Source organism: Saimiri boliviensis, chromosome 1 (genome assembly GCF_048565385.1).
Source record: "Saimiri boliviensis isolate mSaiBol1 chromosome 1, mSaiBol1.pri, whole genome shotgun sequence".
Lineage (NCBI taxonomy): Eukaryota > Metazoa > Chordata > Mammalia > Primates > Cebidae > Saimiri > Saimiri boliviensis.
The window spans coordinates 134916661-134942936 of record NC_133449.1 but is presented as its reverse complement, the minus strand read 5'-3'; the positions used below and the strand labels follow the sequence as shown (position 1 = coordinate 134942936).

The 26276-nt window shown below is 45.5% G+C and overlaps 1 protein-coding gene across 1 annotated transcript in view; it reads right to left on the bottom strand.

The window, feature by feature from the left end:
* The window catches only part of CDYL2 (chromodomain Y like 2), a 213639-nt gene that overhangs the window by 70416 nt on the left and 116947 nt on the right, over positions 1 to 26276 (bottom strand). The window contains exon 2 of the mRNA XM_039462504.2: positions 16568 to 17159. Within this exon, the coding sequence (XP_039318438.1) occupies positions 16568 to 17159 (592 nt within the window). The remainder of the gene's footprint in view (positions 1 to 16567; positions 17160 to 26276) is intronic.

Here is a 26276-nt window from a genome sequence, read left to right as displayed (position 1 = left end):
AAAACCGCAATTACTTTTGCACCAATCTAATAATATGAGGAGTCGCCAGTGGAAGCCAAGCCAGAGATGGAGGTGTCTTGTTAAAGCTCCAGGAACTCAGGACAGATCCTCTTTCTGCCAAGGTGGTGAAGTGGAAGGGAATCGGGAAAGGGGCTGAAGGTGGGAAAGGCTCCCAGAGTTCCACAGTGGAACAGAAGAAAGAACAAACTGGGAGGCAGAACCCCCGACTTTGTAACACTGTCACTTTAAGACTCAGTGGCACTGTCACCAAGATGGCAGGTAGAAAACTCAGGGCTCCAAGTTCCAAGGAGAAGTCACAAACGTGACAGAGTCCACTGTCCCACGACCCATTCCTTGTGATGTGACAACAGGCACCCAGAGGCTTTCCTTCCTGAATTCGCCTTGCCGACTCATGCAACAGAATAAAACTTAGTATCCTAGGATCAATGAGAAAGCGACAGGGCCGGCTGAGGCTGGGGTAGAAAAGCACAATCTTGAGCAAAGCAGGAAGTGCCGTGTGAATCGGGTTCTGACAAAGGAGAAGAGAAATGAAGACTTGGGAGGCACCAATCGCCTACCAGGACCCACAGCTTCGTCCTTTCTGGCAGGCTTGTGATTCCCCTACTACCGAGGTGAGAACTGACGCTCAAAAGCAGCTAAGACCTGCCTGGAGATGCTCACCAAGAGGCAGCGTTTGTATTTGCACACTCAGAGCCTCTGTCTCCAAAGCCATGTCTGCTCTTTCTAGTTTCTTCCGCTCTACACTACCTGCAAAGTGAGAGCAATTTTAAGAGTGAAATCTTACAATCCTTCCTGTAACTGTCACTTCTATTGAGAAGTCCACCAATTTCATGTTCTACATTACCATCAAGACAGGTCATAAATTGCATGAGTTGGGCACTTGCTCTCTCATAGCGAAGAACTGGCACAACATACAGAAACGGCAGTCCAGACGAGACATACTCTGCTGAAAAAGCCTCACAATGTACTTGATAGGGGAGGGAGCTCAGCACTTTATTATCCACTGTGACTTCGTCCTTGATGAGGGAGGGAGCCTGGTGCTTTATTAAGAGTCCACTGTGACTTCGTGAATATGAAGGGAAGAGAAGCATGGCACGTAGGCCATCATGGCAGATGGCAACAACAGTCACCAGACGAGCCAATGTGATGGGAATCCTGTCATGGCTGTGAAGAATGAAACACAAGCTCTCCAGGACATGTCACCACGAGCAGGGACTGTGAAGCCAGCACCCAGGACAACTCGAGGAGAGAGGGCAAGACTGGGACAGGGGATAGGCAGCTTGGACACTTGTCAGAAGGGTTTGCAGTGAGTGGAACCAGCCTCAGGACCCCCATCTTAAAGCAGAACTGGCTTCTTGCCTCCTCTCTTTCCATCTATTCATTCACTCGCTCATTCATTTCTTAAGCACCTGCTAAAGGCCCAGCATTGTTAGGTGTTGGAGATACAGCTGTGAGCAAAAACAGAGACTATCCTTCCCCTAGTGGAGCTTCTGATCAAGGGAGAGAGGAAGAGATTATTCGAATCATCAGTGGGACCAGTACACACTGAGGTCAGTGCTGTCAAGCAAGAAACACCATTCCATGTGTGAAAATAGAAATGGAAAACGAGCTATGCTGGCAGTCAGCGAAGGTTCCCATGGGGGAGTCACTGCTTGAGCCAGACCTTCAGGATGAGTAGAGGTTACGACTCACGTGTGGGCTCACAACGGGAGGCATTCGGGTAAAGGGAGCCCCACATGCAGAACACAGAGATGGGGTGGGCTTCCATCCATCTGGTTCTTAGGACAATCCTGACCACATGAGGAATTCCCTGGAGCTCAGCCGCCCATGCAGGATGCTCTAGAATTGCTTGGACTGCTGTATTCTTTGTGATGTATCAACAGGCACCCAGAACCTGTCCCTCAGCTGTAAGCCCTTGTACATGCTGTCATCACCTCCTGACATCCCTGCCTTTTTCCTCAGTCATTCTGGCTCGTTTTATCAGATTCCACTTATGCATCACCTCCTCCACGAAGCCCTCAATAATTCCTTCCCCTAAGCTGGCTTCAGTGCCCTTAACCTATGGCCCCACAGTATCTTCTGCATGTCTCCATCACGGTATGAGATACTGCAATTATTAGTCTAAACAGTTCCTGGTATATGGCAGTCATTTTATGAGTACTAGTTAGCATACATAAGAAAGGATTCAGACATGTGTAGCACATGTAAAGTTATCTAAAAAACAAATAGAGAAATATAAAGACCCAGTTAGAAAAAGGGGAAATAATGGAAATAATGGCTAATATTTATCAAATGTCTACCACAAGCCATCTAACATGTTAAGGGCTTCCTATAAACGAATTCACTTATGGGTGAGGTATTGAATATCTGCATCTTATAAATGAAGACTCTGGCCCAGACAGGCCAGGTCATTTGTTCAAGTTGAATGTCCCTGCGTCACCACCACTGCAGCAAGATGGCACCAGGGCAACGTCCAGGGAGACACACAAATGGCAAGAACAGGAGAAGATGCTCACCCTCATTTAGAAACTAAAACGAAAACAACAGGGCCTGGAAAAGCACTACAGAGACTGGCCCCAGCCAGGTTTGCCAGGTGCGGGTCCTTCTGTAGGCAGCCCAGATGGCCATCAGAGAGGAACAGTTAAGTCCCTGCACACCATAAATCCCATCCAGCCACAACCAGGGAGGCCACTCCACACATCCTGACTCGGACAGAGTTCCAAGACGGGTTTTCAGTTGAAAGAGAAATTAATAACAAGGTGTTCTCACCACCTTCAGTCTCTACTCAGATGTCAACTTGGTAAGGCCTTGGGTAAGATAAATAATGGATAAATGAATACACAGACAGACGGAAGATAGACAGACAGACTCATACATACCAATACATACGTACATGAAGAGAGAAAGAAATGGGATAATTCCTGTTCATCACTCAACAAATACTTAAATAGGTGATATATATCACACACATGACATTTGGTATGTAATAAATTACATATATTTAATACATATAAATACATATACATATATGTAAACTTAGAGAATAGTCCCCAAAGATCCATGAGCAAACATGGACAGAAGTCACCTCTAACTGTGATTTGGGAAGGGAGAATATGGAGACTGTAACTTTTTAAAAGCTTATATTTTCCCCAGCACTTTGGGAGGCCAAGGCAGGCACTTCCCTTGAGGCCAGGAGTTTAAGACCAGCCTGGCCAACACGGTGAAACCCTGCCTCTACTAAAAATACAAAAATTATCCAGGCGTGTTGGTGGGCGCCTGTAATCCCAGGTACTTGGGAGGCTGAGGCAGGAGAATCACTTGAACCCAGGAGGTGGAGGTTGCAGTGAGCTGAGATTGCACCACTGCACTCCACCCTGGGTGACAGAATGAGACACCATCTTAAATAATAATTTTAAAACAAAATGCTTATGTTTTTCATATTATTTGAATTTCTTACAACTCATGTATTTGCTTATATATTTGTAACTTTAGAAAATTAAAAGAAAGAGAGAACAGGAAAATGAAAAGAAATAAAGAAAAACATTTTAGGGACCTAGATACACCACACTGACACAGTTGTCTCCTCTTTCCTGAAACCACTCTAATATGGCAATAAAAGATTTTTTTTTAAGTCTAACACAAGTAAAAGAAAGGGAGAAGAGTCAACAGTGGATGCCACATTTCTGTACATTGGAAGGTAATGCACAGGGGACAGGCCAAGGTGAGTGGCCTGGCTGGGCAGAGGAAGCATCCAGTGAAGTACCCTAAAGGGGAAGCAGATACAACAGTACCAAACCTCAGGGTCCCACAGCCCAGGACTCAAGAGGCCCCATGGACCATGGAAAGTGGCTTTGCCTTCACTGGAAGACTCAGGATGGAGGCCCCCAAAACCAAATCTGACGTGGCCCTTTAAACATTCCCCCTCCACCTCACTGCTGTCTTGTGAGGACAAGAAGCCAAGCCAAACAAATGCTAGGGGTGGTGGTGTGGGGGGGGGGGCAGCGGTGGCACAGAACTGGGGCAGCAGGGAGCAGATAGTTGCATGGGTTGAGCCATCAAGGCCAATCAGAGCTTAGTACCAGGGTCTCACTCAGCCGGGAGATGTCAGAAGTGGGAGCTAGGACAGCGGGGAAGGCCAAGCAGGAGGGTCGATGGGCATGACAGCTGAGCCGTGTCCTCTGGCTGGCTTTGTGGCCTTGGGAAGGCGTCCCTGTTGAAAGCAGAGCCTGCAGTCTCCCTCCCTGCACGATCGCTGCAAAAGCTCCTGGTGTAGAACTTGGACAAGGAGCCTCCGGAAATGAGCTGAGTATTTCTGTACATACAGGCTGTGGTGACACACGGCTCAGCCATGAAGAGAGTGAGGGCATACCATGAGGGGCTTGACTGTGGAGTGGCCGTGACCCTGCCCAGGCAGACACATGCTCTGAGGAGCTGACTCAGTCCTGGGAGGCCACCTGGTCTTACCCGTCTCCATGCAGGAATTCCTCTGCCTAACTCTACCTAAGCCCACCCAAACATCCCACGACACGGGGCACACCAACTTCATCAAGTAGCTCAAGCCACTGGTGTGCAGATTTATTAAACTGAAGTATTCAGAAACATGTTTTTGGTCTTCTCATTTCCTGCCTTCTTTTCCCGCAACAAAAGCATATGGCAAACCCTCATGTGAAACAACTAAATCAGAGTGATATGGTTTGTCTGTGTCCCCACCCAAATCTCATCTTGAACTGTAGTTCCCATAATCCCCATGTGTTGTGGGAGGGACCCGGAGGGAGGTGATTCGATCATGGGGGCGGTTACCCTCATGCTGTTCTTGTGCTAATGAGTGAGTTCTCATGACTTATGATGGTTTTATAAGGGGCTTTCCCCCTTTTGTTCAGCACTTCTCTTTGCTGTCACCACTGAAGGATGTGTTTCCTTCCCCTCCTACCACTATTGTTTTCCTGTTGCCTGTACAGCCCTGTGGAAACTGTGAGTCAATTAAACCTCTTTCTTTTATAAATTACCCAGTCTTGGGTATGTCTTTATTAGCAGCGTGAGAATAGACTAATACAATCAGATACAGTGGCTGACATGGAGAAGGGAGCGCTGGAGTCCACCCACCTTGGTCCTCACCAGAAGGCCCTCAGAGAACCCCAGGGCTCTGTGGATGGCAACATTTTACTAACATGAGGCACGCAAAACTATTTCCTGGCTCATTTTGTCCCAGGGTCTTGATTTCTTTCTGGGACAGGATGAAAGAAGTCAAGGAGAAGCCATGTTGCAATACAAAAAGTGCAAATCGAGGCCTTGAGGCTGGCACTCACAGGAACACCACACCATAGTCAGGTTACACATGAGGAACATAAAAGAGGCTCTGTACACAGGGGCTTCCCTCACCAGCTGTTAGTCCACCCCCTGGAATAACATGAATATCTAAAGAAGGCTGCCTCTGTTTTTCATCTCCTGGGTTCTCCTCTTCTAACCAGTCCATGGCTCTGACTTTTCTCTTTAGAATCCCTGACCCCCATGGGGGCTTCTCTCTCCTGCCCCAGCCCCTACCAAATATCTTTTCTTTGATGTTTCCCTGGAGTCACCCACACCCTGGGCTCCTTATCAATAGCCCCCCAGGGAGCAGATGGGTAGGTAGAGGTTGGAGAGGAGTCTCGGGCAGCCCTTAATGGATAGAATGTCAATCAGCCGAGCTGCCCGGTGGGGTTTAAAGAGGGTAAGAGGGAGTATGAAGCAAGCCAGTGAAAGGTCAGAGTGGCTGACATAGGGGCCAGAACCAGACTGTAATATTTTTGTCAGTTCATCAAAAATTTCTGATCAGTCCTTCCATCGATGACCTGCATTAGAGCAGCTGCCAGAAGTACAACAGGGGGTTCCCGGGCACCCAGGTCCCTCCTGCACCTGGCCCCAACCTGCCTTTCAGCTGTCACCCAAGTCTTTCCCGAAGCACAATGGCACCCTGCCCTAAATGCATCTCCTCACCAACCTGCAAACATGCTCTGGGCTCTTCTCCTTTGCCATACCACATCTCTTCCCTGTGTATCTGAATCCTCTCCAATCTCAAAAGACAGGAGTGGACCAACCACAAAGAGGAAGTTACAAAGAGCACTTGAGCATGCAAAGGAAAAGCTCAGGGGGCCGGGCGTGGTGGCTCAAGCCTGTAATCCCAGCACTTTGGGAGGCCGAGGCGGGTGGATCACGAGGTCAAGAGATCGAGACCATCCTGGTCAACATGGTGAAACATCGTCTCTATTAAAAATACAAAAAATTAGCTGGGCATGGTGGCACGCACCTGTAATCCCAGCTACTCAGGAGGCTGAGGCAGGAGAATTGCTTGAACCCAGGAGGTGGAGGTTGCGGTGAGCCGAGATCATGCCATTGCACTCCAGCCTGGGTAACGAGCAAAACTCCGTCTTAAAAGAAAAAAAAAAAAAAAAAAAAAAAGGGAAAAGCTCAGCTCAGCTTCAGTGGAGGCCAAAGAGATGAGATACAAATGAATGACACTGAGCATCCTCTTGCTCCCCTTAACACACACATCTGGCAAGGCAATGGCAAAACTAGAAAATTACACCTCACTGGTTATCAAATATTTTTTCTTGATGGGGTGAGGAGGGTATTGCAAAATTAACAGTATAATCCTGCCTCTGGGAGCTGAGTCTAGAAAAAAATCCAGAAAAAAAAATAAAATAAAATCAAAGAAGTTTAGACCTAATCCAAATGTCCAACAAGAGACTGACTATGCAAGCCAAATACTGTACAGGTTGGGTATCCTTTATGCAAAACGCATGGGATCAGAAGTATTTTGGATTTCCAAATTTTTTCAGGTTCTGGAATATTTGTATTCTACTTACTAGTTAATCATCCCTAATCTGATAACTGAATACTCCAATGAGCATTTAGTTCTGGATTTTGGAGCATTTTGGATTTTGGACTTGGGTATATTCAACCTGTATATCCTTCTGAAAAAATCTAAGTACCACTACTAAAACTCCAATATGAAGAGTTGCCCAATATGGAAACAGATGGAAATAGACATATGCTATAGGGAGCAGAAAAATCAAAATGCAAGTGTTTTCATACAAAATATTTTAAACACAGAGACACTCAGATGAGAACAGGCTTTTCGCTGTGTGTGATTAAGATCAACTGACAAAATCAGATATCAAAGGATAAGGTGATGTAAGAAAGTCATGTATAAAGGCCCAGGAATTTAAATTAAATAATTAATAAGGTGGGTCACAATTCTGGCTCTACCACATCACCATCTGGAGGCTACTGGCCAGTTCCCTAACTAACTTCGTAAAGCCTCCATTTCTTTATATGTAAACTGGGGATAAAAAGACAACCTACTTCATAGAATTGCCAGGATTAACAGAGTTGCTCAGTGTAACTTCCTTAGCCCACCAACACCTGACTCACTGCAAGGGCTTAATCAGTATCTGTTGTTGGTACCATTGCTGCTGCTGTCATTATTAACAGCAGCTCACTGCGTATTAAGAAGGCTCGCATTGGCTCGTATAAAACACTGTCATGCAGTAAGTGTCATATAGAAATGCATCCTAGGATTAGATCTGTGTCTTGTAGAAGCAGCTGCTTGTCTCCCATCTCTAAAATCCACAAGGGAATTTAAGTCAACTTCAACACTTGCCAGTTGTATTGAAATCCACACCAAGCAGATGATTTCGTTTAAACAAAACAATTATTTCCCTGAAATGAACTTCACTTTAAATGCAATCATTTACTCGGTGTGGATTTTGCTATTATCCTGGTTTGTCTTGGTGCGCCCAGTGTAGTCACATGAGTCCTTGTAGAAGGGAGGCAGCAGGCTTGGAGTCAGAGAAGATGTGAGCATAGCCGCAAAGGTTAGAAAGATGAGAGGCCACGAGCCAAGGAGTATGTGCAGGCACTGGAAGCTGGAAAAGGTAAGGAGATGGATTCTCCCACAGGGCCTCCAGAAGGAGCACAGCCCTGCCAATGCATTTTAGATTTCCAACTCCAGAACCGTTAAGGGAAGAAGGTGGTGTTGCTTTAAGCCACCAAGTTGGAAGGAATTTGTTACAGCAGCCATAGAGAACTAATACGGTACCCCATTGTTCATTAAGAACACTTCAATTTCCCAGATGGGAGCCTGGGTTCAGAAGTGGGCACTGTGATTCCATTCCAGCTCCACCTTCTGTGACACTTGGGCAAAATCAAGCAATGCACGTGTCTTCTTTAAGCATCAATTTCCTGGTGTGAGAAGTGGTAGCTGTTGAGGAAATTCGATGTACAACTTCTTGGAGAGCACTTAGAAGATTCCCTTGCGCATGGCAAGCAGTAGGGCAACGGTAACTTATTTTTCATCCTACTTGCTAGCTTCTTTTTCTTCTTTTTTTTTTAACAAAAACAGCTTTACTGAGATTTATTTTACATACTATAAAATTCGACCATATGAAGTGCACAACTCAGTGATTTTTAGTGTAACGTGCAGAGTTGTGCAACTGTCCCCGTAATCTAATTTCAGAACATTTTCGTTGCCCGAAATGAAATGCCGTAACCATTAGCAGTCACTCTCCACTCCCTTCTCCCCTCAGCCCCTGGCAACCACTAATGTACTTTCTGTCTCTACAGATTCACCTGTTCTGGACGTTTTATATAAATGGAATCATATCATATGTTGTTTTGAGGTTCATCCACATTGCAGCACGTATCAGCTCTTCATTCCTCTTTATGACTGAATAACAGTCCGTAGTATGAAAAGACTACATTTTGTTTATCCATTCATCAGTTGATAAAGACCTTTAGCCTTTTTTTTTTTGCCATTTCTTCTAGCATTGAAATAAACTCTGACAACTGAGGGAGTTCCTTTTATGATGCACAGATGTGCACGCATGTGTGTATATATATATGTGTGTATGAGTGATATGTGCATGTGTGTGTGATATGAATATGCACGTGCATATGTACATGCATGCATGTGTGTGTGTTTTTAATCTAAGGCCCTAAGGAAAATCAATCAGGACCAGAGGTCCCACCTCCGCGGAATGTCATGTCAGCAACTCTGATGCTACTGAAGATGCCTCACAGGCAGGCCCAGGGGTGTTGGCCAGAACAATGACCATGGTACCTGGGAAAGGTCTGTTGGCTTGAACCTGAATCCCTAAAGTACCTTTCTTCCTTTATCAAACTGATCACAGACCTCCAACACCTTTAGCATCACCAGACCCAGCATCCCACCCTAATTCCTTCCCTCAGTGCTGTGTCTTACCCTTACTGAGCCTCAGTTTCCCAATCTATAAACAAGGTTAATCTCAGGTAACCTTGTTATGTTGCTATGCTGTTATATTGCTATGTCAGAGAACTGCTGAGGAAATTCAATCAAACTTAGTAGATCAAATAGAAAGAGCAAGGCTTTGCCTGCAGCAGGAACTCAAGACATGCTAGTTACCATTGCCGCTACCACCACCACCACCGCTGCCACCATTATCATCACCATTCATGAAGACTGGCTGTCTTGTGTGAGCAGTCAGGGTGGAGGAAGGCCCTGAGTTCCACCTCAATGGGGAGAGTGGCTTTTCACCGACATTGGTAAGTGAATTTTTATTATTGTTTTGGAACCCTCCATGGATGCTGCTTGTACCCCACAGTGCTTGTTCCTGGGGTGCGGGGGGACTGCTTGCACTCCCCACTTCACCTTTCTTGGAATTCTTCTGATGGATAGCCACGAGGAAACAGTGCCTAAGACCTTCCTAAGGCATTGAGAGAGGAAAGGAACATCTGAGCAGGTAGGAAAAGCAATTACTTGGTTTCTAAACCTTGACAGTGGTCAAGACTCCATCAGCCTCTTCTGGCCACCAAAATCAAATCTCCAGAATATAAGAGCTAAGTGGGGAGAATGGATTCTCCCTTTGGATCTGCCATGGGTCAAGTTGCTCCTGGTTGAATCATCCAATTTCCCATCACAGCCTGGCCCTTTCCACGTGCATAGGGCGGTGGCCAAGTTGGACAGAGTCTTAACACCACCACATCAAAGAGTTTGAAGTTAGTTCATTGGCACAAGTTCCTTGTTTGCTTTGAAAGACAAAACATTAAAAAAAAAAAAAAACTTAAGTCTTTGTGGTTATTGATTTGGAAAAATCATCTGCTTTTAAAAATCGAAAAGATTAGTGAGAGTGTGTTGGCCTGGAGATGGGCGCTTGAATTGTGTCGGGAAGAGCAGCTGGGCTCAGGGAAGTGGTTACATGGACACCTGTGCTGACTAGAGGCTGGCCCGGGGAACTCTCTTCCTGGTCTCTCGGTGATTCACCGGATAGTTTGGGGCCGCTGCTGGTGACCCTCAGAGCCTTCCTGAACCAGTTTCCCCTGGGCCTCTTCTGAGACAAGCTTGGCACCCAGAGAAGCAGTGGTGATTCTAAAGGTAATCAACTGGGGTCAAGTTCCGGGCAAGTAATGAGATGCTTCTGAAATACTCCTAATTTTGAGGAAGTACCAAGGGAACTGTAATAAGCCCAGAAGGGTTATTCAGGACTTCCACTGCTGCATTCCGAAGTGAGATTGACTTATAATTTGCCTTTCTCCTCCTCTCTTTGTCTTGTTTGGAAATCCAGGTCATACCGACCTCATCACAGGAGCTGGGAGTACTTTCTCTCTTTCCTCTTCTCTGTAACCGTTTGGGTAAGGGAGGGGTTATCTGCTCTAGAATGTGTGGTCAGATGATTTATTCTAGAATGTTTAGATTTGCCTACAAAACCATCTGGGCCTTGTGTTCCTCCTTTCTTACTTCTTCTGCGGACTTTTTAACAACACATTCAATTTCTTTTTTTTTTTTTAATTGAGACAAGGTCTTGCTCTGTCAGTCAGGCTGGAGTGCAGTGGCGCAATCACAGCTCACTGCAGCCTCGACCTCCTGGGCTCAAGTGAAGCTCCTACCTCAGCTCCCTTGGTAGCTGGGACTACAGGCATGCGCCACCACACCTGGCTAATTTTTGTATTTTTTTTGGAGAGACGGTTTCGCCATGTTGCCCAGGCTGGTCTCGAACTCCCGGGCTTAAGCTATCTACCCACCTCAGCCTCCCAAAAGTGCTGGGATTACTAGAGTGAGCCACCGCTCCTGAACCAATTTCCTTAACAGTTACTTCTCTATTCAGGTTTTCTAGCCCTCCTTTAGGCTGTTTTGTTGAGCTGTATTTCACTAGGGAAGTGACTTTATCCAGGTTTTCAAATTGAATGGCATGGAGTCAGTCACAGCATTTCAAGCTCAGAGGGACCATACCCTTCTATCAGTAAACAAGGAGGATGTCAAAGAAGTACATCCTGTGCCACCAAGCACTCCAGATCCCCCCACCCCCAGTCAGAACATGTTTTTGTCAGTAATCAGGGCTTAGGAAAATGTTACTGCCTGGAATCCAGCTGGGCGGTGGTCCGAGACCAGCTCAGTAGTTAAATTTGTAGTCAAATTGTCCAAGTTTCTCTCCTAATCCCAACCTGGGCAGTTGTAACCTCAGTCTCCACTTCTGTAAAATGGGTAGAACCACCTGTCAGGGCTGTCACATGAGGATCACACAGGGTACTTTGGAAACTCCAAGGCTTCATCTCAGGAAAGTATTATACTCTGAAACTTTCAACCTTATAGCTCTTCATTTCGCAGACTTTCCATTTACAAAGTCTTCTGAATGCCAGCTCCAGGTGCTAAGCATAAGCACTTCAAGTTTCCTCAGTACAACCACCTGGCAGGCACAACACCATCTGCATTTTCATCCCAACCATCCTGGAGCTTATTCCTCTAGAGCAGTAGCAGTTCTGAAGCCAGGCTCCCTGGACCAACAGCAGCATCTAGAAACTTCTGCTGGAAATGCAGATTCTCAGGCTCCACGCTACACCTACTAAATCAGAATGCTGAAGGCAGACAGAGCCATCTGTGTTTTAACACTGCCTCTAGGGGATTCTGATCCTGGGTCCATGTTTGTTTGGGAGCCCTAGATCCTCAAAAGCCACAGGGCATTTGCCATGCTTGCACTTAGTTCCCAAGTGCTTTTAAAACACAGATCTCTAGTATGATCAATAAAGGGAAAAATGATAATCATGTTGAAAGAGTGAGTAGGAAGAGATAAACAAACGTTCTAAAAGTGAAAGCTGAGATCATTTTAAAAGATCAATGTAGAGAAAACGGCAAATGTTGGGGGTGTGTGTGTGTGTGTGTGTGTGTGTGTGTGTGTTGTGTGGGATGACTTGCTCAATGGTAAGAGATAATTCTGCAAATACTGAATCATGCAATGTGTGAGATGCAACGTCTTCGTGGCAGACAACAGTCATTAAGACGCAAGGAAAAGGATCTCAAATGTACTTTGAGAAAGGTGGACACCAGGTCACAAGACTGGCATCAACGGTGATGCTCGTCACCTTCCTGGAATTTGGAGAACACTGCCAGTCTAAATGCTATTCTAGGGCTCGAAGAGAAAGGACAGCTCCTAGTTAGGGATGTTTCACTGGTTAAAGGCTCATGTGAATCTGTAAAGCACCGATGCTTCGGCCTATTTAAGACACGAGTGCTAAGCAGTTCTCCAGAGCAGAACCACAGCAAGGGTTAGCAAACCTGTCAGCTTTTCTGTACAGACGAAACCGGTGTGTTTTAGAAAAAAGAGAGACAGAGAGATAACCTAGGAGAAAGTGCAGCAGCAAGGCAGAGAAACTATGTCAGGTTTCAAACTTGGAAGGACCAGATCACATTGCTTCTAACAAGCTTCAAATCCAGGGAGTAATGATGGATCTACCAACAAATGGATCTAGGAACCATCTATGACGACCAAACACATCTGCTGGAGCTCCTGTAAACACGTGCGGCTGTTAGAATTCAGCATTAATGTGCAAAACCCACCCCCTGCCCCCTGAGATCCTGATTCATTCAATTGGGATAGAGCCCATTTTAACAAGCTCTCCAAGGGATACTGAGGCAGATGGGCCCCAGACCACAAAGGCAGTACTCATTGACAGAGAAGAACCAAAATCAAGAGCTGTGTAGAACCGACGCGCATGCCCCACAAACATTGCTGGGGGAAAAAACGCAGTCTGAAACCAAAACACCATCCGCCAGAGCCCCGATTTAGCATTTGTTCCACAGCAGATCAGGGAAGTCAGCAGTAAATGAGTAACATGTTACATAAGTTGCTGTTCTGTATGCAGAACCTTAACTCACCAAAGAGAAGTTAAAGTCATATAAAAAGCAACAGCCCACCCCCAAAACAAATGCTGTCCAACTGTAGCCAGGATTCCCCCATCCCCTTCTGCTGGGCTAAGACATCCTCCTTTGAGCTGCAAACCCCCAGGGCTCACCCTTGGGCCTCTGGAGACTGGATCCTTCCATCCAGGTCGGGGAAGGTGAGGTTAGGGAAGAGGGTAGACAGAGGACATTCAGGGTTGCATGGGCATGAACACTGGCTTCAGCAAAGCTTGCCTCTGGCTGAAAACACATGTGGAAACACATTTTGCTGGACTACATCTCTGGCCCACTGCTGAAAAGTTCTGGAACCACATCCCCTCTGTCTTGGGTCTTGTCCAAGAACCTCAAACTGCTCTCTTCAACATTCTCCTTCTCTCTCAGGCAAGGACTCTCAGTCTTTTCCTCTTCCCAGTTCCCCCAGACCTGGCTAACAAGCTAGCTCTAACTAGAATGCTAAAAGCCTGATGGTGACTAGGACAATTATCATACCAGTGGCCACAGAAGACGCCACTGCAGGTACAGTGAAGGCATGCACATATATGTAACATATGTTACTCCTTCCATGGAGCCAGCCTCAGGCGCCTTCTCAACATGGAACCAGAGGCAAGCATTCCAACTTCCTGGCAAGTTTCAGAGGGAAGCGGTAAGTTTCAGAGGGAAAAGTCCATAGCTGCCTCTTCATTACTCTACTTCAAGCACCCAGCATGGCGACTAACTCTTAGGAAGTGATCAAAAAATCAGTATTGAATTGAATTAATTTCACACCTGATGTGAAATTTCAATGCCCCATCCCCACACATATTTTGCCAGAAAGCTCTTCTCCAAATGCAGTAGAGTCACCCAGGAAGCTTGTTGAAAGTCCATCTTCTGGGCTGGACCTCAGACTTAGGAAATCAGACTCCATGTGATCTGCATCTGTCACCAGTCGCCAGGTAATCTAGTACACGCAGAATCCGAGAACCAGTGCCTTAACCTTACAGGAGGATCTCATAGGCACCAACCCTACGGGATGTGATTAAGCAAAAGGGCCCTTTTGAAACAGACAAAACAGAGGCTGGCATCAACTGAAGCGTGAGTAGAGAACACACGACATCAGGAAAACATGAGGAAGATAAGAGATCAGAGGGCAAAAAAGGTCTAGAATAGCATTTTCAGCTAACAGAACTACCATGGATCTCAACAAGTCAGCCCTCGCCCATTTTCCCTGTTTGTGAGTTACCATGCCTTATCACCAGATCATGGACCGGGGGCATCAGCAAAGCCCAGGGATGAAAAGCACAGAGCCGGCAGCTCTGCCTTACCACAGAAGGCTGCACAACACGAGAGGCACACCCTCACGCAGACCCCTCAACAAGTCCGGCTTCTCTCCTCCACGCGGCAGACTGTCAGCTACAGTCAGCAGATCTTCCTCCCTCATGCTTTACTCTTGGGGTTGCCCCATTTTGAGCAGGGCAGGAGGCTGCTCACAGCCAGAATGCAGGGAACCATGCCAGAGCTGTACCCCTGCACTTAAGAAGCCACCAAAGCTCCCCACGCCACCCTTCCTGAGACAGGGAACTCCGCCACCGCCAGCAGCCGTCACAGCAACATCAAACGCGGATGTTTATGCCAAGCCCCATTTACACGAGCCCACTTCTCCCCGAGAGATGAATTTCTAAAACAAACAGCTTTTACATATGTTCGCAGGCACAGTCACGTCAGCGTCAGGGATCCCCAGACGGAAACATGAGTCAGTCTGGGGCAAAGATGCTAAGTAAATCCTGTCTGGGTGAAATTCCTCTTTCTGAAGAAAGAGGAGCCTCAACGCAGATTGCTCAGCTTTCTCAGCAGGAGTCCCTAAAGATGGCAAGCTCTCCCAGGGAAGCCCGCTGTGCACATTCTGGACTCCAGATCTACCACTGTCACACTGACATGCATTGGCCGCATCACCACAACCGTCCGTGAGCCTTTCTAACCATTCCCCTGCATCCTAGCATCCCTGCCTGCACACACACCCTGGTTTCATCGGGGAATCTGGCGGCCCTGGTTGTTAGGCACCGGTTGTCCACACTCCTGTAGGATTTCGAGACATCCCAAGGCTCGGGTCTCTGGCAGCCAAAGAGACAAATGCCACCAAGTAGGCATGCAGGTGTCTGAGAAACGAGGGATTGCACATAACCAGCACAGGCAGCTAACCTGAAAGACCCGATGCCATGAAGAACTCAGGTGAGGAGCAGTGTGACTACGCAGGAAATCTCAGGCTTGGGAGTATTAACTACAGGGTCATTACCTCCTGTTACCGTATCTTTGCCTGGAGAGACTTTGGAAAGAGGAGGAATTCCATAACCTAATACAACATAAGCAGGCTGTGTTACAGTATGAAGGTGCAAACCAAAAGAATTAGCACAGGATGAGGTCAACCCAGCATTTAGGACCCACTGTAGTCTGAATGTTTGTGTTCCCCCAAAATTCATACGAAGAAACGTAACCCACAATGCAACCATAGCATTAACGGGGAGCAGGGAGCCTTGAGGAGGTAATTAAGTCATAAGAGCTCTGTTCTTGTGGATGGGATTAGTGCCCTTATAAAAGAGGCTGATGAATGCCGCCTTGCCCCTTCTATCACATGAGGACACAGAAGGTATCAGCTAACAGGAAGAGGCCCTTGGCAGATGCCGGTGCCTTCATCATGGCCTTCTAGCCCCCAGAATTGTGAGAAATTAGTTTTTTTGTTTTTCATAAATTACCAATTCTACGCTGCTTTGTTACAGCAAAGAACAGCTTTGTTACAGCCTGAACAGGCTAAGACACAACCTAACATAGGCCAATCATCAAACCTAGAGATGGCAGAAGGGCAGGAGGCCCCAGCACAGGCGCTGGCATGGTCAACTCCAAGTACACACTGTGCCTGAGCACACAGCACAGACCCCAACCCAGACCCCACCTTTCTGGGGTACACTGCTGGGGGCATGATGGGGCTGCAAGCAAGGGCTCTATACTGTGCTGTGGGAGGCACTGGCCTGTTGAGGACATGCATCTCAGATCCCGGGGGTGAGGACTTGAGCTGCCCTCAGAGAAGTGGGACTAGAGGGATTACCATGGCCTTGGGTGTCTTTAAGTACAGTCTGGAACTTTGGACCCATTCCAGACCTTGGCTGGAGCATCACAGGCTTAGCCTCCCCACATGCATGAGGGTCTATAACCAACGTGGGGCTATGACTGAGTCTACAAGGCTCTAGGTGAGAGAGACGAAGGGGGAATTACTGGCCACCTACAAGGTGGGGATGGAGGTGGGGGTCTTACGTATGTCCCCAAGCTGCAGGCAGAGCTCCCTGTCGACTACGGCTAGGGCCAAACCCAAGAGAAAGAAAAGCTACAAACCGAGCCCGTTCTCCGCCAGCGTGGCATGGTTCACGTCACATTCGCCCACATCTTGCTCTCCAACGTGATCATTCAGATCCAAGCCAGGCTGATGGGACCCGTTTCCAAAGTGCCTCTCGTCCTTCTCAGAGCCGGCATCCCCGTTTTCCATCCCGTTCTGAGCCTTTTTCAGGGGCATTATTTGCAAACCACTGGGGGTAGTCCTGTAAGACACCGTCTTGGCGGCCCTGTCGCCTCCTGCAGGAGGCTTGCCCGAATACCCTTTTTTTGGCTTGGCGAGGGGAGGGTTAATTCGCTTCCGTTTATGGGAGGTCCCCTTGCTCTTTCCAGGATCCGAAGGTCTGTGGGAGAGTTTCTCAACTGAGGGGCCTCGACCGTCACGCAGAAGCTTGGAGGTGCTGGACTGCTTCCCTGACTTGATGCGCTTGTCCTTGGACACGTGCAGCCCATTGAACTCATCGATAAACTCCTCACAGTGCAAGAGGTGGTGCTCCGGCTCCCACGTGTCCTCTGTGCTCCCGTAGCCTTTCCATCGGATAAGATACTCCCATTTTCCTTTCTTGTTCTTCCTCTTGTCTACAATCCTTTCAACCTGCAATACAAGACGAGAGGGTCAGAAAACAAAGAGAGAGAGGAAGGAAGGAAGAAGGTCAGTTCCAGGCAACAAGAACAGCATAAAGCCCTTGGAATAGAGGTATGTATCCTAGCCATAGGGTGAGCCATGAGCCATTCAATGCCAGAAGCCAACATGTGCAGAAGGGTTCAAGAAGGCTGGTTTATTTTATGACATCACTGTATGGAACCTGAAGCACATGCAGTCCTTTCCCATGATGCCTCTAGATGCCATGCCCAGCTGGTGGTAGCCACATGTCTATCCAAGCTTACTTTTTTTTTTTTTTTTTTTTTGAGACGGAGTTTCATTCTTTCACTTAGGCAGTAGTGCAATTTTGGCTCACTGCAACCTCTGCCTTCTGGTTTCAAACAATTCTTCTGCCTCAGCCGCCTGAGTAGCTGGGATTACAGACGCCTGCAACCAAACCTGGCTGATTTTTGTAATTTTAGTAAGAGACGAGGTTTCACCATGTTGGCCAGATTGGTCTCGAGCTCCTGACCTCATAATCCACCTGCCTGGGCCTCCCAATGTGCTGGGATTACAGGTGTGAGCCACTGCACCTGATCTATCCAGGCTTACTCTTATTTGAAATTGCACTGCAAGCTTTCACACGAGATCTTTATTCTTTTCATTGCACCAAAGTAGACACAGGCTATTAAAGACCAATTTCATGAGTGTTCTCCATCCTTATTTATAATAAGTAACATTTACTGAGCAATTATATGGGAGGTACTATGCCAATGTATCTTTACTTACAACAACACCAGTGATCAGTAACATTCCTTGGGTGCTTATGAGGCAGACACTGTACTAAATGCTGGGCACAGACTCTCCCATCTCATTTTCTCCTGGACAACAAACCAATGAGGTAAGTAATTTTTCTATCCCCAATTTACAGTCAGAGAACTAGGGCTCAGGGAGACCAAGTAACTTAACCAAGTTCCAGAATGGTAAGGGCAGAACTGGGGAACCATTCTCACCTCAGACATAACCTCTTCTCACTAGGTCATACTCAATCTCTTAACTGCAAAAATCTTCCATGGTGACCAAAAAGGACTTGAATTGAAAATGTCCAGTTCTACCTAGCTCCCCTAGCTGCAACACAGAGGCACAGCTAGGAGGCAAAGAGATAGGTAACATTTGTTGAGTATCTACTATGCACCTCACATGCCGCCATGGGCGTATACCACTATTATTTTTCCGTTTGAGAGATAAAGATACTGAATATAAGGCAACTCGCCTACCATGCACAGCGAGGAGGTGATGGTCGTGGGATCTGAACCTTTACGTGTCAGCCTCTAAAGCCATGAGCGACTGCCTACAGGTCTTCAAAGGTAAGAAAACCTCCCCTGTCTTTATGTGATCCCATGGAAAGATACACTTGAAAAATACCAGTTCTGATGCTAATAACTGGTGATTTTAAGTGAAGGACATGTGAGGGTTCACTTAGTATTCTTTCAACTTTGCTGTAGATTTGAAATTTTTCAGTTAAAAGAAGCTGGGAAATTCTCAGTGTTACACCCCCCAAAATGCTAAATTTCAATGAAAAAATAAGCAGTTTTATTCAAAAGTTTATTCTACTTCAATGTTAATATAATATGCTTTTCTAGAATGGAATTTTGATTCAATAAAATTAAGTCAAGTGAGGAGGAATATGCCTCTGAAACTTACGAAAAGAAAAAAACGTGAGCAAAGGTGCCTACAGTCATTGTTGCTAATTGTTGAAGACAGGTAATGAATACATAGGGTAAATTATGTGGCTATTTATATCTACGTGTTTGAATTTTAGTATGTTTAGAATGTTAATCCTAAGAAGTAAAAAAATTTTGAAAAGTGGGATCATCTCATCAATGGCTTTTGTACAACAGAGGTTATGTGAAATAATTAAACCACTTTCTTTGCTTTGCACTTCATAAATATGCAAATAACTAGACCATACTGCCTCTTTATAATATTGCCTCTTCATAATTTAAATTGTTCCTTTAATCAATTTATCTCCATTCAAATTGGCCTAAAGTCTATCAAATTTTTTTCTTTATTAAATGCCCTATGAACCCCTGTTTTAGATTTATTAGATAATTTTTAGATATAATACACAAACTCTGTAACATTTTTAAAAAGTAAAATCATTCCTAACTAATCCCAATATCCAACTTTTGGGTCAATGAATGGGGTTACTGAGTATCCCTTTATAATAATGTTTCAGAATGCCAAGGATTTCTGTAAGAGCCTGCAGCTTTGCTCTTTGAGAACACTGTAGGGAGAAACTCTCTACAGGTTACTGAGGGAGGAAACAGAGTAAGCAACCAGGCACTACCTGAAACAGCAGCATTTGTGAGGACACCAACTTAGGAATGGCAGCAGCACCCAGATATTTCCTGGGAGCTAAGTGATGTGATGTATCCACATGGAGGCCTCCAGTTCTAGAAAACATATGCTCACCTCCAGGGATGTAGAAATTTCTTCCCAAGGATGAAGTGGAGGACCATGTTAGACAAACAGCCAACACAATGAATGAGTGTATGGGTGGACAGATGAGTGGACTGATGGATGGGTAGATGGGTGGGTAGATGGATGGATGGATGAAGAGGTGGATAAATGGATTGATGGACGGTAGGATGTATGGGTGACTAGATGGATAAATGAATGGATGGGTGGATGGATCGATGGATAAATAGATTGATAGATGTGGGATGGATGAAAGGTGGGGACAGAGGTGGGTTCATAAATGGATGGAAGGATGGATGAACAGATGGCACTTATCAAAATGGCATTAGTAAAATATTTAAGAACAGGGCTTTGGAACAAAACAACCTGTTTTAAATCCCCTGCTATGCCTCTTATCATGTGTTCTTGAGCAAGTTGCTGAACCTCTTTGGGCCTCAGATGACTCAGAGAGCAAGGCTTAAGTAACAGCGCCTATCTCTTGGGGTTGCTGTGGGAAATACACAACTATGTAGGGTTGTGTTCCGCAGTCATCTTGCATAGCCTCCTGAGACCACAAACCTTGCTCGTATCTAAAGACAGAATGTTCCTTCACCTTTCAGAATATGACCCCTTAAAACAGTCAACTCCTCCCTGGGAAGAAGAGAGAGGAGACCTACTTAGATAAGTACTTTCATGTATGGAAGGTAGCTATGCGTGGTTGCGCTGCTTGAAAAGCTGAGGGTTAGCAAGGGTGCAGGGTCAAGATGGCTATTTAGGGCCACACTGGAGGAGGAGCTTAGTTTTGTTGCCTCCAAATTACTGGAGGTTTCAATCACAGAGTCACAGGTAGCTTTATGGGGAACATCAAGGCTAGTTCTACTTCTGGTCCCATCCACAAAGCCACTGTGTGGCTTGTCAACAATTTCTACTTAACCCAGTACCAATGATGAGCAGTATTAAAAGGACCATCTCTAACAGCCTGGTGTGTGGAGGAAGACATTTGTCACTTTCTATCCATATGACCCTGGGCATGTCACCCAGTGTCTCTGGTCTTGGTGTCCCCATCTGTAAAACGGGTAAGAATAAAGACAATCTGAAGGGATTCAGACGCAGGAGAAGTAGCAATACAAGATGAACGGATGGCTCTGACACGTAGGAAACTTCAGTTTACACAACTGCTTTTCTATACATTTTTTCACCCCAAATTTAAAAAGGCAAAAAAACAAAAGATTTTTCCAGGTTCAGAAAACACTGCTTTTCCTGAAACACTGGAATAACCACAAAACACTCTGGGGAAAGCTGCCTCACAAGTCCCCAGCATATTTTGATCTCTGGCCTCTCTCAGGACCTAATCTTTACATCTCTGTGTAGGTTCCTGTCCCTCTTTTCCTCTTCTCAGAAGCGCCTCAGATAGAACCTGAATTCTAAGTTGTTTTGTTGATAACAAAAGCCCAAGTCATTTAGGACTCGATCCTGCCTATGATTGCAATATTCTCTCTCTGGGAAATCCTTTCTTCTTAAGCTCCCCCAAACCTTCTCCACTATCTCATAACTCCTCACACCAAACAAACAAACAAAGAGCTGGTCCCCCCAGTCCTGGTGGCTCCGATTCCTGATACACTGTCCCCACTCTATTTGTACAGGCCACATGCTTTACCTGAAGCTCAGTCCTTCCAACTGGAAACAATCATTAGCTCTCTTCCCTTGCATTTGCACATATGAATGAATGCATGAATGCTATTAGAAAATCCTGTGTGCACACCCCCACCAACTTCTTTTCTCAAAAATAAGCAATCTGAGATGCTGAACTGTTCCTCAGAGTTCAATCATTGATTAACATTTACTCTCTGTGATCCCTGCTAATGAGAGACTCTGTTCTGTTGCAGGTGGTGGGGGCAGGGAAATGCTGATGCAATAATTACCAGGGCTAGGATGCCACCTGGATGGCTGTCTCAGTATGATGAATAATAATGACAATCACCTTGACTGGTACACGCATAGTTCCAGTAACAGTGTATATCACTTTAAGGTGTTAGATTTCATCTTACACCCAGCCTTCCAGCTGGACATCATTTTCCTCATTTGACACGGGAGGAGACCGAGGCTCAGAGAAGCTGGGTCACTTTTCCTTGATCACACAGTCAGTAGGTGGTTAACCAAGATTGAAACCAAGTTCACCCGACTCCAACAGCCTAAGATCCTAGTCACATCTTGCCGGTGAAAAGTCAGTAGAACAGGACAGAGCCAAGTAAAACATCAACCATATGAACCAGCAACAAGAGAAATGGACACTGAGCAAGAAAATGGCTTTGTGGAGGTCAGACATTCAATAACTCTTCAACGATCACTGATAAGTCAGGCACCAGTGTGCAATAAGAAACCTCGCAGACCGCCATCATGGCTCACAGGCTAATGGGGGATACAGTCCTTAAAAGAAGGAGCATAATGTAACATGTAGTTACAAATTACAACAAGTACTTTGGGCCAGGCATGGTGGCTCATGCCTATAATCCCAGGACTCTGGGAGACCAGGGTGGGCAAATCACCTGAGGTCGGAAGTTCGACACCAGCCTGGACAACATGGTGAAACCCCATCTTTGCTAATAATACAAAAATTAGCTGGGTGTGGTGGTGCATACCTGTAATCCCAGCTACTACAGAGGTTACAGTGAGCTGAGATGGTGCAATACAGCCTACGAGACAGAGCGAGACTCTGTCCTTTTTAAAAAAAAAAAAAAAAAAAAACATCCAGGAGGCATCCCAGCACCGGTAATAACGGCATCAGCATTTCCCTGCCCCCGACCTGCAACAGAACAGAGTCTCACACTAGCTGGGATCACAGAATTCTGATGGCAAAGAGGATGGTGCTGTGAGGAACAACGGCAGCAGGGACGGAGCTATTTCAAACACAACAGGCACCAAGGTTCCCCCAAGAAAGAACAATTTAAACTGAGAGCAAACTCAGCCCGTGACATGAGAAGGACTGGAGCAGTGAGGGGCCTTCCAGGCAAGGGGGACCACCGACTCCTCCTCACCTTTCCACTGGCAGGCTGATAAAATACCACCACCACCACCTAACATTTACTCAGCGTTACTAAGGCCCAGCCACGGCTGTACTTGATCCCTACACATTAACTCTTCAAAATAACCCAGCAAGGTAGGTACTTTTATTTTCTTCTTCTTCTTTTTTTTTTTTTATATTGAGGATAAAACTAAGGCACCCAAAAGTTATGGACTTAGGTAAGCACGGCAGAGCTAAGAATTGGTCTAACGCATCTTGCCTCCAAAGCCCATGCTCTTGGCAACCATCTTACACAGAAATCTCTCATTGTGCAGTGGGCCCAGCCCAAGGCCAGCAGCGTACCTGCAGCTTCAGGCTCTTTCCCTCAACTCCTGCCAATTTCCTTGAAGTCCTACAGCACCTTTCCATCACTTCGGATTAGCCTCCTGCACCTACGTCATTCACAAGGCCTCCTCTCCCTCTGCTTCAATTCTTCATTGGTCCAAATGGAGACAGACTCATCACCCGTCCTATTCCCCACCCCAGATTCCCAGCTAACCAGCACAATCTAAAAGATGACAATCGCTCTGGAACCCAGGATTACAATAAAAGATTTTACAGACTGCTAAAGGGGTATCTTCCCAACAGATAGCACTGGACTGAGAAATTTTGGGTTTACTAGTGTATTTCTTAGTCTCTGGGAGCAAAAAGCAAGGCCAAAAAAAGAACAGAGAAAGAAGACATCCACGCTGACAGCCTCTCCCCACCCATACACCAGAGCGGCCATCCCCAGCCAGAAACAGCTCATTCCCTGACTCTGTATCTCACCCCACACCCCTGAAGACCTTTCTTTCTACATCTTTTCAACATCCTGAGACAAATCCCTTGGGGATGGAAGGGCACAGGCACCCCATGGTTACAACTTGGGAGTATAAAGTCCTTGGGAAGGATAAAGAGGACAAGTTCTAGGAACAACTTGGCATGGGCTGTTTAAAGTCCAGAAGACTGAGACTGCTTCAGATAATCTACGCAGAGAAGAAGGCAGTAGAACAGGAGAATTTTCCCCTCTGGCACAGCAAAACTACGCAAGGGAAATGGCTGTCCGACCAAGAAGTTTGGCTCAGACCCAGGTAAAGCAAGCTAGATTTTGGACAAGGGTCTGACTGGGGGACTCTGTGGCATCCATGTGGTGAGAGAGACCACTAGGAATTTCCACACCCACTCTGCTGGAAAACCCTATACCTAGAGAGACCTCACACAAACAAAATTAGTAACAGCAGCATCATCACACAACATGGTCATCAAAATGTTTACAACATAAGAACGTGACCATAACCAAAACGTTCTCAGTAAAATTATACCAGTGTATAATTTTTACATTTTTAAATATGAAATATTTTTTTATATTTTTAAATTGTATTTGCGGTGTGTCTTCCAATACTACAGAAAATATGACCTATGTTTTAAAAGGAGAGAGAAAAAGAGATACATGGTGAAATGAAACCAAAAGGTTGAGAAGGAAGCTGAAATGAAAAAAGGTTCATTTACATAAGAAAGGATGTAAAGGAATCACAGAGAAAATTCAGGCAAGGGAATAAAATTCCCTTGGAACCAGGAAAGGACAGAATCAACATGCGGGAAATCACACCAGCAACATAGACAACATACTTGAAAAGCTGTCCAAGAGAGTAGCAGAGAAGGACACAGAGATTTTAAAGAAAGCACTAAGGAAAATGAGCATACATACCTAGGAGAGTTAATAGTGAGCCAACCAATCTAAGTCCAACAAAGAGAAAAATAAAATCAAAACGGGACAGAAACACTAAGCAAGGCATAGCAGAATAAATCTATGTTCTAAACCTGCAGGTCAAAAGAAGATTTCAGTGATGGGGAAAGGAGGTTTGAAAACAGATCAACTTTATTTCTACCCTTACAAAGCTTCTTCATTTCAAAAAGTTAAACTGTCAGCCTCATCCCCCAGTTCTCCCCCATCCAAAAATCAGGCCAACTTCAGAACATTAAATTCCAGAACACCAGGAATTCAACACCTGTTGAAGCAATAAATCTTGTGAACTCAAAAATTCTATAACCCAAGTGTTCCTTCCGATGAGATGGAGGGAGGAAGATATCTCATGTCTTAGGGGATAAAATATGAATTACCTATTTAAAAAATGACTCAAACAGGTACTTCAGAGAACAATTTTAAGCCTAAATTGTTTAACTCAAAACTGGAGAAGGTGTAGTAAGAATACATACAAGGTCCCTGCACCATAGCAAAGACTTGGAACCAACCCAAATGCCCATCAATGATAGACTGGATAAAGAAAATGCGGCACATATATACCATGGAATACCATGCAGCCATAAAAAAGGATGAGTTCATGTCCATTGCAGGGTCATGGATAAAGCTGGAAACTAACACAAGAACAGAAAACCAAACACCGCATGTTCTTTTTTTTTTTTTGAGACGGAGTTTCGCTCTTGTTACCCAGGCTGGAGTGCAATGGCGCGATCTCGGCTCACCGCAACCTCCGCCTCGTGGGTTCAGGCAATTCTCCTGCCTTAGCCTCCTGAGTAGCTGGGATTACAGGCACGCGCCACCATGCCCAGCTAATTTTTTTGTATTTTTAGTAGAGACAGGGTTTCACCATGTTGGCCAGGATGGTCTCGATCTCTTGACCTCGTGATCCACCCGCCTCGGCCTCCCAAAGTGCTGGGATTACAGGCGTGAGCCACCGCGCCCGGCCCTGCATGTTCTTACTCATTAGTGGGTGTTGAACAATGAGAACACACAGACACGGGGAGGGGAAACTGGGGCCTATCGGGGGGTGGAGGGCTAGGGGAGGGATAGCAGGGAGGAGGAGGATAGGGGAAGGATAGCATTAGGAGAAATACCTAATATAGCTGACGGGGTGATGGATGTAGCAAACCACCATGGCACGTGTATATCTATATAACAAACGTGCACATTCTGCACATGCACCCCAGAACTTAAAGTATAATAATAATAAAAGAAAAAGAAAAAAATACATACTAAAATTAATACTACAAAATGATGCTAAATAGCTATCTGGAGTTAAGACTTAAGTAATCACTGTAATTATGACAAATTGAAAGCAAATATTAAATGATTCTCAAAATATTACTTGCATATATAACATGAAAATAGACTGCAAAACTATAATAATGTGATTTTTAAATACCCACTTAAGATAATGAGTACAGGAAATGGTCAAAAATGAAGAGGAATGAAAACTTAATCGTATGATGTTTGCCTTTATCACTAGAGTAAGATGCTTTTACTTACTGATAAAACGATTACTTTCAAGAAAGAACATATGGCCATAAAATGACGTTATCAATGATTACAGCACTTTAACTCATCATAGACAAAAATGGGAGAAATGTAAGTATTTTAACAGAATCAATAAACTGTAGCGTATCTGTGCAGAGAAGTACTGCTCAGTAACAAAAAGAAATGGGCTACTGATACACACAACAATTTGGAATAAACTCACAAACATTATGCTGAATGAGGGGGACAGACTCAGAAGACTCAATGCCAGGCAAACTCATCAATAGCGATCCAAGTCAGATCAGTGGCTGCTGGGTGTGGGGTGGCGGGTGGGGCTGGTCGGGGGTGTGACTGCAAAGGCCGTAAGGAAACT